The sequence below is a fragment of the Toxorhynchites rutilus genome, chromosome 1, assembly GCF_029784135.1.
Source record: "Toxorhynchites rutilus septentrionalis strain SRP chromosome 1, ASM2978413v1, whole genome shotgun sequence".
Lineage (NCBI taxonomy): Eukaryota > Metazoa > Arthropoda > Insecta > Diptera > Culicidae > Toxorhynchites > Toxorhynchites rutilus.
This window is the reverse complement of record NC_073744.1, coordinates 163941620-163957394: the sequence shown is the minus strand read 5'-3', so window position 1 is coordinate 163957394 and position 15775 is coordinate 163941620. Positions and strand designations below refer to the sequence as shown.

The 15775-nt window shown below is 35.7% G+C and overlaps 1 protein-coding gene across 2 annotated transcripts in view; it reads right to left on the bottom strand.

Annotated features, from left to right (window-relative positions):
• LOC129762893 (transcriptional regulator ovo-like) overlaps nucleotides 1–15382 on the bottom strand; it is an 83395-nt gene extending 68013 nt beyond the window's left edge. The window contains exon 1 of one of the 2 annotated variants that reach the window (XM_055761487.1): nucleotides 14396–15382. In XM_055761487.1, coding sequence (XP_055617462.1) covers nucleotides 14396–14528 — 133 coding nt within the window. In that variant the 5' untranslated portion in view covers nucleotides 14529–15382. The remainder of the gene's footprint in view (nucleotides 1–14395) is intronic. The other variant, XM_055761488.1, reaches the window with a different exon arrangement.
• Between the last annotated feature and the right edge of the window lie 393 nt (nucleotides 15383–15775).

Below are 15775 nucleotides of genomic sequence, written 5' to 3'. Positions count from 1 at the left end.
ATTTTATTTTCTAGTTTTTCTGTTTCATTAGAATATTTCTCTACAATAAAACTATTGTACTGTATTCTAACAGTCAAAAAATTTCATTTGATACCGATATTCAGTGGATTGCAGAAAATACATAGTGTGTTCTCCAAGTCAAGTTCGTTCGTTTGATACACATATCTCAATCAACCTTTTTATTTGAGATGATATTGAATCAGCTATTTTGTAGCGGCGGCCAAATTGGATTTTTCAAAACAAGCAGTTTTAAAATGACAGCAGAGATAAAGGTATTTTATAAGTTCGGTCAGTTCCTATTGGTCAAATTTCTATTAATGTGGGACAACCCTACAGACATACATACATACGAACAGTTCAAGCTAAATAAAACCGTTTATTGAAGTAATTTGCTATTTCGTGATTGCGGCCATCTTGAATTTGAATTTTTCATGATCTACTGTGAACTACTATTCAAGCCCTTTCATTTGATACCCATAATAATAGAGTTTTGAGAAAATATGTAGTCCGCCATTTTGTAGTGGAAGTTGGATTTGCATTTTTCATGAATAACGGTGTTCTACTAGTCAAGCTCTTTCATTTGATACCCATATTAACGGGGTTTTGACATAATATGTAGTCCGCCATTTTGTAGTGGCAGCCATCTTGGATTTGCATTTTTCTTAAATAACGATATTCTACGAGTCAAGCTCTTTCATTTGATACCGGTTAAATATTGGGCGGGACGAAGTTCGCCGGGTCAGCTAGTTTCTAATAAAAAAAATAAAAATCAAAAGATAAAAAATTTAAAAAAACTGAAATTGAAAAAATGAAAACAAAAACAATAAATTCAAAAGAATTCAAAAAAATCGGTTACAAAATAAAAATTAGAAAAATCAGAACTCATGAAATTTAAAATAAAATAAATTTCGAAAAATTTCAAAAAAAAAATTAAAAAACTTCAGAATTCATCAAATTTAAAATAAAAAAAAAACCAACCAATTGCCAAAAAACCTTTTTTTTTTTGGCAATTGAAAAATGGAAAGGAAGACAATACAAAACATTTGAATCGAAAAATTGACAGTTCAAAAGAGTATTCAACACAAAAAATTGACATATTCCTGAAATGTAAATGTCTGAACTTTTAAATGTTAGGAATTCGTAAACTTCAAAATCAATAGTTCATAAAATTTATAAAATTAAATTGAAAAAAAAAATAAATTTTTAAAATGCATTCTTCATTTTTAAAACTTTATATCTTTATAAATTATTCCGAAATGTTAAAATAAAATAAATAAAAAGATTTTTTTTTCTTTTTTTTGTTTTTTTTTCAAAAATTTTATGATTTTTTAAAAATTCATTAATATGTTAAAAATTGAGGATATTAAGAACTTAAGAAAATTGAAAAAAAAACATTTGAACAAGACAACAAGCTGGTGAATTATTTGAAATCCGTTGAAAATTTTAAAAATATTCCAAGCAAATCAACATTTTAATCATATTCTGGTTTGAAGATTTCGATTTTTTTAAAGTTCTAGTCAGAATGCGGAAATATTGAAGTAAATGTCTGTAACCTTCAAAAGTAGGGAGCAAATCTGATTAATATTCGAAAGCATTACAAGAAATCTGTTTAACATTCAAACGTATTAAAGAGAATATTTTCTTCATTCAGAAGATTCAGAAGTATGGAAGCAAAACAGTTTAACAGTTGGAAAATCTTTTTTTTAACGTTCAGAAGTATTGAAGAAACACTCTTTAACCTTAAAAAATATAGAAAAAAGAGAGAAAAAAGTATAAATAAAAAAGGGCATTTTAAATAGATTGAAGCGTTGAAAATTCAAAGATATTGAAACATCAAATAACTTCGTCTTGTCGTAACGGATTCTAAGTGTAAGAATGACTTTGTATTTACGCTCGAAGCCGAAGTCGAATGATGTTTGATAAAAAATAGCTGATATAAAATAGCAGAGTCCATTCAGAATTTTAGCCAAAGATAGAATATTCAAGGTGTATTAAGGTATTTGTATTTGTATTTGAACACATATTTGAAGCACTCTAAATCAACCTGTTGAAAGGATTAGGGTGTAAAACCTATTGAAAATTCGTTCGTTGCATTTCGAAATCTGTGTAAAATTTGGATGTTTTCAAATCTACTCTATATATATCGAATCCAAATCTTTGAAAGGTTAAGGAATCTTCAATTTAAAGTTTGTTTTTGTTCGAATCTATTTAGTATTCTGTCGAGCGATCTGTTTTTGGGGTGATTTCGAAGCGTTCCAAATCGCGATTCCGAATTCTAAAGAATCGTTTCCATTTGAAGATCCAAGGTCGAATCTGTCAAAATTTCCACATAAAAGTTTCTTCGGAGTACAATCTGCTTACGGTTCGAGGGTTAGCATTTGAATGGTAACAATATTGTTGCAGGTATCCCCAAAATCATCCAAGAGTTTGAATTATTCGTAACTCATTCAAGACTTTTGAGGATTCAAAACTTAGTGTTGAAAATTTTAGAATAGAATGTGTTGAAAATTTTGGGGATATTTAAATTACTAAATTATGACCCAGAAGTATTTAGAAACAGTTTCCCATATCCAAATCTTTCACGAGACTTTGATACACTTCAAACTGACAAACAAACAGAATTATGGAGAAATACTAACGATGTTAAAGCTTTGGATGTAATCGAATCTTTGTCAGGAGGTATCCACTAACAATTTGATAAATAATTGAAAGTATTTGCAATCCACTCTATACATCGGATCCAAATCTGTTGAAGATTTCGGAGTCTTCATTTTGAAATCTGTTGAAAATGTGACGTTTTTGAGCAATACGTTCAAAAAAATCTACAAAAAATACAAATCTATTCAACTAATTTTTTCAAGATTTTGAAGGTTCAGGATTCCGAAGGACCAAGGATTTTTTTTTTACTTCAAATTTCGGATTGAAAGTTTGAGATTTTGGAAGGAAAATCAGCTCTCTGTACTCGGGTGAAATTTCCCGAAGACTGTATTGAAATCTGCTGAAGAATGAAATTTAGCGATGGAATTGGAACAATATTTCCCCAAAATAAAAATCATTCTGGAGTTTGAATTATCTCGAAATTCTTTCGAGATTATGGAGGGTTCAAAATCGATTCCTGAGCGAAATATAGTCTATGTTCAAGATTTCAAAGGGTCGACTCAAAATTCCAAAGGTTTTAGATATCAATCAAAGGTCGCAAAATCAATCCTGTTTTTGTTGAAGATCTGTTGAAGATTTCCAAATTTCTCAGCAACTCTGGGGTAAAATTGGTTCACGAGTTGAGCGTTAGCATTTGTTCCAGGGTAGCCCCGAAATAAGAAATACTACTCGAAATTCTTCAAGACTTTTAAAAATGCAAATTTGGCTTTGGAACAAAATATAATGGAAATTTTAATATTCAAATACTATTGTAAACTCGGAGGTATCAAAATATATAGAATATATTTCGAAATTTCCGCTGTATCTCGGATCCAATCCAGTTAAAGATTTGGGAATCTTCAATTGATAAGTGAGGCTTTGAAGAACACAAAATACTGAAAATACTGAAAATTTGTTCTAGAAGTTCGTTCATCGAAGTTGCTAAAAATTAGTTCAAGATTTTGAAGAACTGTGGACTTGGTATTCAAAATACAGCCCTAGAATCGAGATTCACAAGATTTAGGAGGGAGAAATCGTTCGTAACGTTGAAGCCTTTGGAGATTAGAAACCCTTTCAACACGTTGATCCTAATCTGATCAATAGAGGGAGCGCTGGCTGGCTGACTGTGTTGCGGAAATAATTGACAGCCAGACCAGACAAACAAAGATTACGATCGACGGAGTCTCTCAGTTACAATTCCCGGCCAACCGGTCTGAACCGTAACTACAACAATAAAAATAGTACTTAATAAATACATTATTCAAACATCGCGAGCCTCAATTAAACGCCACTTACAATGACCGAGCGCGGCGTAGCAAATCATTCTCGGAGAAATCGGTTCACATCGGACAGCATCCAAAGCTCAGGAAAAAACCATCTCAGCGCACACACACACACCTCGCGGGGGGTTACGTCAAATCTCACCCATCTGCTGTTGATGCTGCGGCTGCTACTGATTGTGGATGCATTTGGGCCAGCGCGTCATGAGCGCTGGAGATGTTTCAATTATTCATTACAATACGTGTTCGTTTGCTTGAAAAAGCGATTGATCGATCTCGAACTCTCACGCGGAACACACAGTTCGAGAAGCCGGTCGAAGACATTCTCGAGACCGAAAGTGAGAACGAACCGCTGTTTACCGGCCCCCCCCCCCCCTCGAACAGGTTACGCAAGTGGCTAACATTTGAATCACAAATGTGGCGCTGCTCCACTGCTCGATATACCTATTAGCGCAACCAAATTCACCTGAACCCCAAAAAAAAATTGCACCGCGTCAACAAAATCAACCGCCGCGCGGCAAAGTGCCATTCATTTTGATTGCTAATATCGTTTTATTTTTTTTGACAAAACGTGGACTCTCTTCTGGTCAGTGGTCAGTGAAGTGGACACTAGGCGATTAGTGATGTCCGATTTTTGAAATTAATCGTTCATCAACTAATGGAATATTTTTCAACTTCTCGTTATTCGATACGATTAATCGCCTCAAAATAATCGATTAATCGCCACTCTAAGAGAAATAATTCGTTAGTTCAGTTCAGTATTTCATTTATTGTAACCTTTTGGACCAGCTGGATGTGTGAAAAGCCCTGGTATTTATAACAAAAGTATCATTTCGTCTTATCCTATATACATTTAGGATACGGATTTAAATGCTTAGATGCTTCTGCGAGATTTAGATGCAACCTTACGTGCACCTGGTGCATATAGAACAACAAATTTAACCGGTCCATATCCATGGGATTCGCTTAGTAAGCGATCGATCGTGAGTTCAAAACTCAGGGCCCTCATTGACCATATTTGTGTTGTTACAGAATAACTACGTCCATGCAACGATCATCAGCGATGGAGATCGATCCACGGTCGAAATAAGATCAATTCGTCCATACAACTGCTCTGCTCTGCAAGTAACATAGAAACATCGGGCTGCTGTTCTATTAATAACTCAACAATGATCATATCAACTGTCTCCGCTGTCCGGTGGTCTAACTAAATAATGGAAGAACAGAAGGAATACTCTTACGCCTAAATGGCTACTGCGTAAATGTTCTATTTATAGATATGATAAACATGTGACATGTACACGATTAAAATTCGGCTCTGTTACAGCTAAATACTAATGAGCCTAAAATAAACAAATGGGATAAAAAAAAATATCCATGGGACAAGAAATGGGGTCCTGCATCTTCTGACGAACAAAGAACAAAAATCGTTTCTCGTAAATTATGCGATTCATTCGCCTTTGATACAAGAGGCGAGCGAACCAACAAATTTGCTAAACAACGCAATTTGTTTCAAAACTAACTACATTGGTAATAGCCCAAATCTGCAAAACAAAAGAAAGACAACATGGCACCTTGTTCAATGCTGTTCTACACCCAAAGTTAATTTCTAGCACATGTTATGGCATCCCGATTTGTTACATTAAATGAGCTGTGAGCATGTGTATCATTTGAGACACATTTAAATGAAAGCATATGGAAGCTTTTCGTATAGTTAGCCAAATACACGGCCCCGGCAGAGAAAGATATATTCACGTTCATGTTCTTCTTTGTCCTCTTGGAAAACACTTTCCAACGCCATGTTATGACGAGGTGCAAAATTATCACGCTTCTCCATAATAGCACTGACAGCTATATGGATCGTGTGGTCGCGTTCCAGCCGGCCTTGGTTCGATCCCCATTGACGTCGTTTGCCGGTCTTTTTTTTTTTTTTTTTTTGGCACAATCCCAAATGAAATTGCTCGCATACATACAAACCATTTTTAAGCTTACAAAATAGCTCATTATTTGCGCATTTGACTCTCCAGCACACGAAATGACATCATTTCTGCCAGATATTAAACGTTTTCTGCCAACGCCAGTTTGGGTGTACAAATCAGATAATTGTAGTTTCACAACTAGTTAAAGCCGAACAGAACAGTTCCAAGCTGGAAGCATAAATTTGTGAAAATAGAAAAGAACGGGACCAAATGACTAGAAAGTATAACACAAAATTAAACTCTCGTAGACAGACCTTCTAACATTTTGGATTTAATTTCTATAAATGATTGGGTTTTACAGGGCTATAAACTACTGGAGAGAGAATATCGCGACAAGAATTTTCATTTCAGTTGGCAGATGAACTGAATACCGAAATTTCACAAGAGCAAGAAATGAACAGTATAGCTAACACTTCAGCAGATTCAATCACAATTTCTGAACGGCTTAAAAACCAGTCAAATTTTCGCAAATATCGCATAAGAAAAACAATAAACATTCGTTCTACAAGTGAAAAATATGTTTGTGGAAAATGTTTACGACAGAGGCGGAGAAATTTTGTAAACCCCGAAAAACTGAATATTTTATAATTATTACCTGATGATTATTTTGTGTAGCATCCTATCTATCGTAAATTCTATATTTTTTTCATGTTCAACTCGATTTTTTCCAACGTTCATTTGACCGCCAAATATAATAGTAACATTTTGATAATAGTAATATTTTTCAAATATACATATCTATTTTAAAAAAATAAATTTCCAAAAATGGATTTTTTCAGAAATTTATAACTTTTGAACTACCGAACCGATTGAGACGATCGACATACCAAACTAGTTTTCTTTGGAACGATATTACACTTGTGAAAAACATGGATTTAGTTTTTTTTTTTGTAATTATTGATTGTAACAGTTTTTACGGTTTACGTTTCAAATGGCGGTTGTTTCAACACTCATTGGCCTTTCTTAGAAAGTTTTTGTTCGAAAGCCAGCAGTTTGTTCAAAATACGATGCTAGAAGATGTTTTGATTTGTAAAATTGAATGACTTTCTAGTAAAAACAAAACAAAACCATTCATTTTGAGTCATAGTCAAATTCATAGCCGTCGAATTTCTATACTTTTGGGGGTATGTCTGGAACACGTTTGATATGAAAGAGTAATCTAGCTTCTAATTACTCGGTATGTAAACTAACTTATAAAAAGTGAAGAATGTTCAAAATAAGAAAAAAAAAATCGCTTTTTATATAATTTTTTATCCAAAAATTCAAAATGAACTACAATCTTCAATCTTAGTTCGCGTTTAAAATAATGCAGATAACATTAGATTTGTTCCTGGTCTCTTAATTACAAATTAAACACAAATTTCTACAGTACTCTGGAATTAATCAAGCAAATGAAACGAAATTTGGCATATGAAGGTTTCAGGGTGCAATATATGATTCTATGGTGGTCAGACTCTCCACCCTCCACCATCTCTTAGGGGGGGAGGGGGTCTGTCATACAAATGAAACACAAATTTCTGCATTACTCGAGAATTAATCAAGCACAATTTGGGATGTGAGGGTTTTGACGTAGGACTACGTCTTTCATTTCTATACCGGGGTGTAAAATCAAAGTTTCGAAAACGAAAGCGTTACGCCGGAGACCGAGATTTGGAGTGTTAATAGCTCCTAAACAACTGAACGAAATGGTATGATAAACACTTCATTCGAAAGATAAAATGTCTACGCGTTATATACTTGTTACTTTCTGATCCAAAAACTTATTTCAATAGTCTTAAAATTGCTTTCAAAACAGGCTATTGAAATCACCAATCGGTATATAAGCGAGCGGCGCTCGGAAATCCACTCAGTTCTAATTGAACAGCGATTGGAGCATGTTGTCGCTGTTGCGGTGAAGCTCTTTATGCTGTTGCGGTGAAGCTTAACCACTGGTGGGCTTCCAGTATCGAGGAAAATGTGGAAATATCTAATCGTTACTGAAAATAATCTGCCAGTTCCTTTGGGAATTTTCAAAATATATTCATGTGAAAGAGTTTAATTGAATGTTTTCTATCCATGTAACACTGTGACCAAATACATTTGGTTTTGTGGTTTTTCAATCAATCGCAATTAACAGGATAGCTTCAGAAGATTATTCTTCCCCATCAGTAGGATATTTCCGTATCCAATATTGTATGCGCCCGCAATCGATTATTGCTCAGTCGCCGAAAGTTCCGAGCTCAGAGAGTTCATTCCCCTCTAGTTTGCCTTCCAAATTGCCATCGTAAACCACACCTTCTCTCGATTCAATCACACACAAAAAGCATACTTAAGCGATATTCTGGTGGTGAGACACATTCATTTTTCGTGAGGACATCGACAAGACAACATCGTTGCCTAACGTGCTGGAGGAGGTGGACGGCGAAGGATCGACACATACACGCGCAGAATTCTTTCCGTTTGGATGCCATTCAGCATCGAGAAAGTTCCGGAAAGATCTAATCATTGCTGGGAAATAATCAGCCAGTTCCTCTGGGAATTTAAAAATACATTCAGGCGAAAGAGTTTATTTGAATGTTTTCTATTCATGTAACACTGTGACCAAATATTTTTCAATCAAGTACTATTAACAGGTGGTTATCGAGTTAGTATTAACCACTGGTGGGCTTCCAGTATCGAGGAAAATGTGGAAATATCTAATCGTTACTGAAAATGATCTGCCAGTTCCTCTGGGAATTTAAAATTGCATTCATGTGAAAGAGTTTATTTTAATGTTTTCTATCCATAAAATATCCATATAATACATTTGGGTTTGTGATTTGTCAATCAAGTACAGTTAGCAGGTTAGCTTCTGAAGATTATTCTTCAGAACAAGGTTTTTCGTATCCTATATTGGATGCATAAAACCTTGTGCCTCCAACGTAAGGCTCTCGTTTTCGAAGTCTCCCAAATATTCATTTATTCATTCATTCAGAATGGATTTAGATTCAACTTCAAACAAATGATCTCTAAATCAACGATAGTCCTACGTCACCCTTGCGGTTATACCATAGATATAACCCACTTCCTGTTTTTGGGTATGTGAAATGTTTCTATGATGGTATGACACCCCTCCCTCCTCTGGAATGTAGAGGCGGTCCCATGTAAATATTACACACATTTCAACCAAAAATATTCCAACCAAACATGACTGCTGAAAATTTTCGGAAAATTCTATTCTATCATATTTCTGTATAAAATTTTTTTTCCATGTAACGGAGAAACATGTTATTTGCAAGTGGTTGAAAAATCTTGAACGAGAATTGTGTCTGAAAATAATATGATATTATAATGATGAGTTTTGGTAGAAATACTAGGAATTTTACAGTGAAAGGTAAATTCAATAACCTACCCTGTGTATGATACTAGAACAATTGATTATTTTGCATCGAAATGGATTTAAGAATGTCGACTTATACATTCAGGTCGGACTAGACTATATACAGACTCGATTATATGCAGTTTGATAATATTTTGTCCTTCTCTTTCAAATACGACTTCTTTCAAGAAAAACAATGTATGCTACATTCAATGTCAAGGTGAAATTTAACTGTCTATCATAAGTACAGTGGAGAAAAAAATCCTGAGTTTGAAATATTTAGCTTGAATCCTTACCAGGAATTGCTTATTAACGATATTGCAGCAAAATTAAGTAAGATACAAGTTGAGTGAAAAAAAAACGATAGAGCGGATAGAGAGCTTTGATTTGGTTGATAGAAACAACCAAGTTTACTATGGATATTTTGGACAAAATTAATAATAACACCTTAAAAACCACTATCTTTGAAGTTTTTCACTTCCAAGATGTTATTTGAATCCGTTTCGCGTTTCACAACTATATCCTGTACTAAATTTTCTCATCTTTTAAGCAACAATTTTTTGAGGAAGCAACAAAATCGTCTTACGTAGCGTACGTTTTGAAATAGAGCCAGATGAGGGCAAACAGAGCCCGGATTTTTTTTTCAGCAAATATGATCGTCTATCACCTCCTGAGAGATTCTGGATTTTTTTTTTCATATGAAAAAGGTAACTGACTTTAAGGAGATGAATCCAAAATCAAATTCTTGCTCTATATTCAAAAAAGAAAACAAAAATATATGTATAAACAACGAATGGAAAAATAATATACTCGACTATATACAGTAAAAAGAAATCCAAGACTGTATACAATCAAGACTGCTCTGTATTGAGGTCCATTCCACCAGAAAGATGAAATCGCTAATCGGCGAGTTCTGTGATAGTGTTCTCTACGCCAAAATGAACTGGCCACTCCATACAATTTCAGAACCTTCCGTTCAACATGCATGATCTTTTACTATCAATGGAAAAAAAACTCGATCGTTCACGGTAGCTTCCAAAATACAGTTCATTCACTGGAAGTAAAATCAACTATATGAGAAAAGTTTAGCTGTTCGACTGTTCTTAGGCATGCTCGAAACTTTAATTGATAAATACAGAATACTCATGGTGAATGAAATTCCATGACAATGCCGAACTGATTTGATTGGTTGTAGAGTATGGAGCGTGGACATTGGCACGAGGTATGTGGACAGTCCCTTTACTTATATATCTAAACGAGAAAATCATACGTTTTTGCGATAGAAATAATGTACATCATTTTCGAAAATTATGAATTGGTAAGTTTATCAAAATAGTGAAATATCGTTTCATTCGAAAATCATTAATCTGCGCATCTATACAGGGGAACTTCGATATAAAATTGTACGTTATATCGAAGCATAATAAAGAACCCAGGAGCATACCTTATATTACTTTATGATATTGCTGTTCGGGTAAGGTTAGTAAATAATGATGAGAAAGGTCAACTAGAAGAAGCCAACCTTTTTCATGATGTTTCCCTTCATACTGTTGATTGTAGCTTGATTAGAAACAGGAATCACAAAACCAGTTGTATCTCGGGATTGGGTAAAGGCGCAATAAATGTTTTTACCTCAAAATACAGATAATTTAGGGTTATTTCAGAAAAAAAATTACTGAAAAAAATATTTCTTCACAGTTTGAATTTTCGTACTTTTCTTCGGATACCTCCGTCACAGTTTGGACTCTCTGTTGGTCAGCCTCAGTGGCCATTTTATTCACGATCTCTCCATGTCGGCCGCATCCCTTTTTCACCCTTTTTCAATTTCCGCTTGACAATTGCCCGATATTTTTCAATTTAACAGAAATTGGGCACAATTGGAAGCATTGTTGGTTGCTTGCAGGCACAGAAATTACGATAACCTTCTCGCATATGGATTTTCCGGATGGTACTTTGATTAGAGTTGTGTTTGTGACGATGTCGTAGTCCGACAGTTCCGGGCATCCATCCCTGCAGAACTTTTTCAAAACAAAACGGATCGACTGGCTTCTTACTCTTCTTTCTGCATTTTCGTCAACCAAGTGCTAGATAACAGGGAGCCGAGCCACGCGAGATGTGAAGGTTGCCAAATATTATAAAATTTCGGAAGATTATTTTCCCATAAGAGAAACATGTGTTCTTCGTATCATGTCTTATTTGAGCTGTACAATTTTTCATATTAATTATAAAATCGGGTGTCATATTTCAAACAGTTAGTATTTTCCTGTTATTTTGGTATCCAAAACGAATTTAAATGCAGAGAAAGCAAAAAGAAATAGAAAACGTAGATTTGATAACAGGAATATGATATGTTGAAATACATGAATTGAATGAAAATTAACTTCTCCGTATCGAATTAATGTTCAATGTGAATGGAAAACTTTGTTTTCTTCATATGGTAAAATAATCTCTTACAAAAATGGTATCTGAAGATAATTTTATATTATAATAAATTTTAATGAGAATATCGGAAAGTGTATAGAAAATGGGTTAAGTTATGGTAAGAAAGACGTGCTTCAAGTAAATAAACAACGCCAAGAACAAATTTTCATTCGGATTTTGACAAATTTAAAACTGCCTTCGGGCCGGCTAATCTGATGTGGTGAGAGTAGTAAGCCTTGTCAAAAACTAATTTTGTTTCCAGGTGTCAACATTGTATAGTTGTCATCGCGGATACACTTCATTTCGTTTTCACCGTGAAGTGTATACGGAAATAAGGCCTTAGAATTCAACTCTGACATCGTTCAAAAACTAACAGTACTGTACAATGTTTCCCTCTCTTCGGGAACTGAACACAGGACATAACAGAAACGAAAATATACAAAGAATCCATAATAGAAATTTTCGCTAAATTGAAATATGAATGCAACTATTAGTCAATTTTGAATATATTTGGCAACACTGTGAAAATGTTGGAAATCCCATTGTAGTATATTTATCTTTGTCAACTGTTTTCCTCATCAACCAATCAGGAGTCGAGTTGCAAGTGGTCCGAGTTTGACAGAAAAAGTGGTCCGGAATCGGCCCCCTATTGTCATGTCTCGTCTCAGCTCGAAAGGTACAGGTTTTCCAAACAATTTGCTGTCAAAAGGTTTGAGATACGCCTACTGCGATCTCGGCTATAAAATGAATAGTGATTCCGGATCCTAACGCAATCAAACCATAGGGGTAAATCAGCCTGAGGGCATCCGTATACTAGCACATAGGATTTGACAGCGTCAAACATGTCCGGGTCGCAAATGCAATTTGCGACCACTGTCACTCGCGAGAACTGCCAAACTCTCAAGCTGGTGTAAAACAAGGCACTTAACATACTACCAGGTGGGTCAAAACGTGAAGTGGTTTTCTGCAGCCATTTAAAAAATACACAAAAGTAAATTAAGACGATTGAGCACAATTTATGGAATATACTGATACTTTATGAAATACTCATTGCTATATTCATTATATTCATTACGTTTTACGCTGCAAGCGTTTCATTTATTGTCTTTGCGTTGAAGGCACCATAATGATTTGCGCCATTTGGAAAACGAAATTAAGGACGAAATTAACACACTTCTAGAACAAAAAATAATGAATGAAAATTTACTTTTCTGTATTCAATATGTATTCTATGTAATAGAGTAATACGTTTCCTCGAAAATTGTGAAATAATATGAAACTGAAATTGTGTTTGATGCTGATTTTATATTATAATGGTGAGTTTTTGTGATTATTGTGTTGTAAAATATTTGGAAATATACAACCAAATGGCTAAGTAAGCGTCAGGACTACGTGTTTTAAGTAATCGAATAACTTAAAAATCTACATACTATTTATAAGATTTCAAAACTACCTTCTTTAAATTTTCACGAATTTAACGATTGTTTCGAGTTAAAATATACGAATTATCTGTAAACAAAACATAATACACTTGTGCACGGTTTGTGAACTCTATTCAATAGAACGTTTTATTCGGCAAACGCTTCATTTTTTCCGCACGCAAAACGCAAATTTTCGAATAAAGCATGAGCAGCAGCTAAATACAACTGAAATTATTGAAATAATGCAGAATTCATTCAAACCCTTTTATTTCACTTAAATTCTTTCAATTTCTTAAGTTGGTTTACATTATAATATAATACTACATTTCAAGTGATCAACCTAGGGTTCTACGTTTTATATTATCATTCAGACCCTTGTGATCATCATGATCATTACATTTCACATAAATTTTTTTTTCAAAAAACAATTCTTTTTTTAGTTAGCGAATGGGCGCACCTTGTTCCATAGATTTGCCTTGAGTTCGCCGAGTAATTTGATAGGTTTGGCAATGACAGCTAAATTTGTAGCACATCTTGACTCGCGGATCATATCCCCTTGCCCGGGGCTTGGGGTAAATAGATCAAAGCTTGCACCATAATTTTTCTACACAAGTGTTCAAGTCATATTGCAGAGCATGTAATGCAAATTTCATATGAAAGTTCTGATTATGGGCTATGGTTTCAGGCTTGAGACTGTAATCAGCTTATTCAGAATGCACGATACATAGACAGATTGTTTTTAAGGGGTTTCCAATGCTCTAATCAAAATTCGGGAGCCTACACCCAGACCACCAAGTGACCTTTGTTGAACCTGTGAAGTTGACATCTTAGTACCTATTCCGAAAAGATTTTCAACGCATTGAAAATGTGTACGTTGTATCGAAGTTCCCTTTTTTAGAATAATATTTAATGCAACTTTTAAAATTAAGACATCATAATCTTCTTCTATTATCACGTCTGTGCATTATTATTGCAAAAAAATTGCTCGATTAATCGAAAACTGAAAGACAATTATACGAATGAATCAAATATGAAAAATTGCCGCAACGATTAATCGATAATCGCGTAAATGAAAAAATTAGACATCTCTAGTCTCGAGAACTATGATCACATTACAAGTGTGTATAGCCAGCCTTGAAAGCCGACTCCTCCAACAGGTAATCGGACCGAAATTTTGCGCTGCTATCAGCGGAAAAGACAACAAAAAAAAAGTGGCGAAGTGTGCGATTGCGCAAATTGCAGAAAATGTTGCCTCGTGCAAACTGAAGGGGGCGGGGGGGGGGGGGTGTGTGAGCAAGTAAACTGAAACCCATCACTCACCTGTTGCTTCCCTTTTGCGGGACACCAGCGATAGTGGTTCGTTAGCATCCCCCTCGAGGGCATGCTTCTGGGACTCGAGCACACGCAGCTGCTGCTGGTGGAGCCGGTTCTTGATCAGGAAGATCTTGGGCATTGTGACGACGGCAAAGATAACAACTAACTTTCAATCTGCTCCGGATCCGGAGATCAACACAAAATCCACGCTCAAACTGTTTCCTTCCGTGTGTCACTACTGTGGGTACGCGTCGTTCACTTGCGTTGTTCCTTTAGTAATCATATCAGTTGCGAAACACTACTCCTTTTTCATCAAAAAACGATTTAAAAAAAACGGACATCACTTTTGGGCCATTGTAATCCAGATCACGAAACACTTCTGCTTAACATTTCCGTTTTTCAACGCTCTCGCTTGCTCACTTATCCATTCCGCATCTGCAAGCTTAGCGCTTCTCTTTTTTCGCAAATCACTTAATCCTTAACTTAACAATTGCTCCTCCTTAAATGCTATCTTGGAAAATATTGCACTGTGTATATATTTATTATTTGTTGGTTTCAAAATTCTGACAGCCGCCTGATAAACACACCAGAGTTGTCGTTCAAACTTCACATTGTTGTTGTTGTTCACCGGTTACTACTTTGTGTTGGCGAATCGCGTTGTTGTTGTTGTCGTTTTCAGTGTTAATCCAATCTCTGCGAACTCGGAAACGGAACTGAACTCGCATCGCACTCTCGATCCACCGGAAACACTCTTCTTCGCTCCGCGAAGGTCCAAACCTGCTGCTGCCTTGATCACAACTTGAGCCCGCAGGGCGGGCAAAGAAAGAATGGAAGGAAAAGTGTAACACACGCGTGCTTCCACTAAGCAGCCAGAGCTCAGAAGAAATAATGAGAAAAAAAATAACCGTTCACAAAACACACAGAGTGGGCCGAGAGACGTTCGTTCTTGGCGGCGTTCTTTCACTTACTGTACTCCGTGTTTCGCTGCTGTTCCGAAGTTCCGACGAGCTGAGCCTGGCTGAGCCATTCCAGCAGTCAGTAAAACGGCAACATCAGCGCAAAAAAAAAAAAGAAACACAGAATTACAGCTAGATTCGGAACAACACATCATATACGTACATGGTGTGCGAGCACGCACACACCCCCAGAGCTTCTGATTGATCTGGCTGAACGCGAGCAACAGGTAGTAGGTAGCCCGAGCGAGACAGGTTGCAGAACTTTATCCCGAACCCCGGCGAGCTGCGCGAGCGAGACGGCAAATAAGCTCAGCGCACACACATTCACACTCAGCGCTCAGTGTTCTGTTATTATAATTCTATATCGATCGCAATCCGGGTTTCGCTGTGTGCGTGCGCCCCAATGTGCTAAGCCGATTGAGCAGCAGCA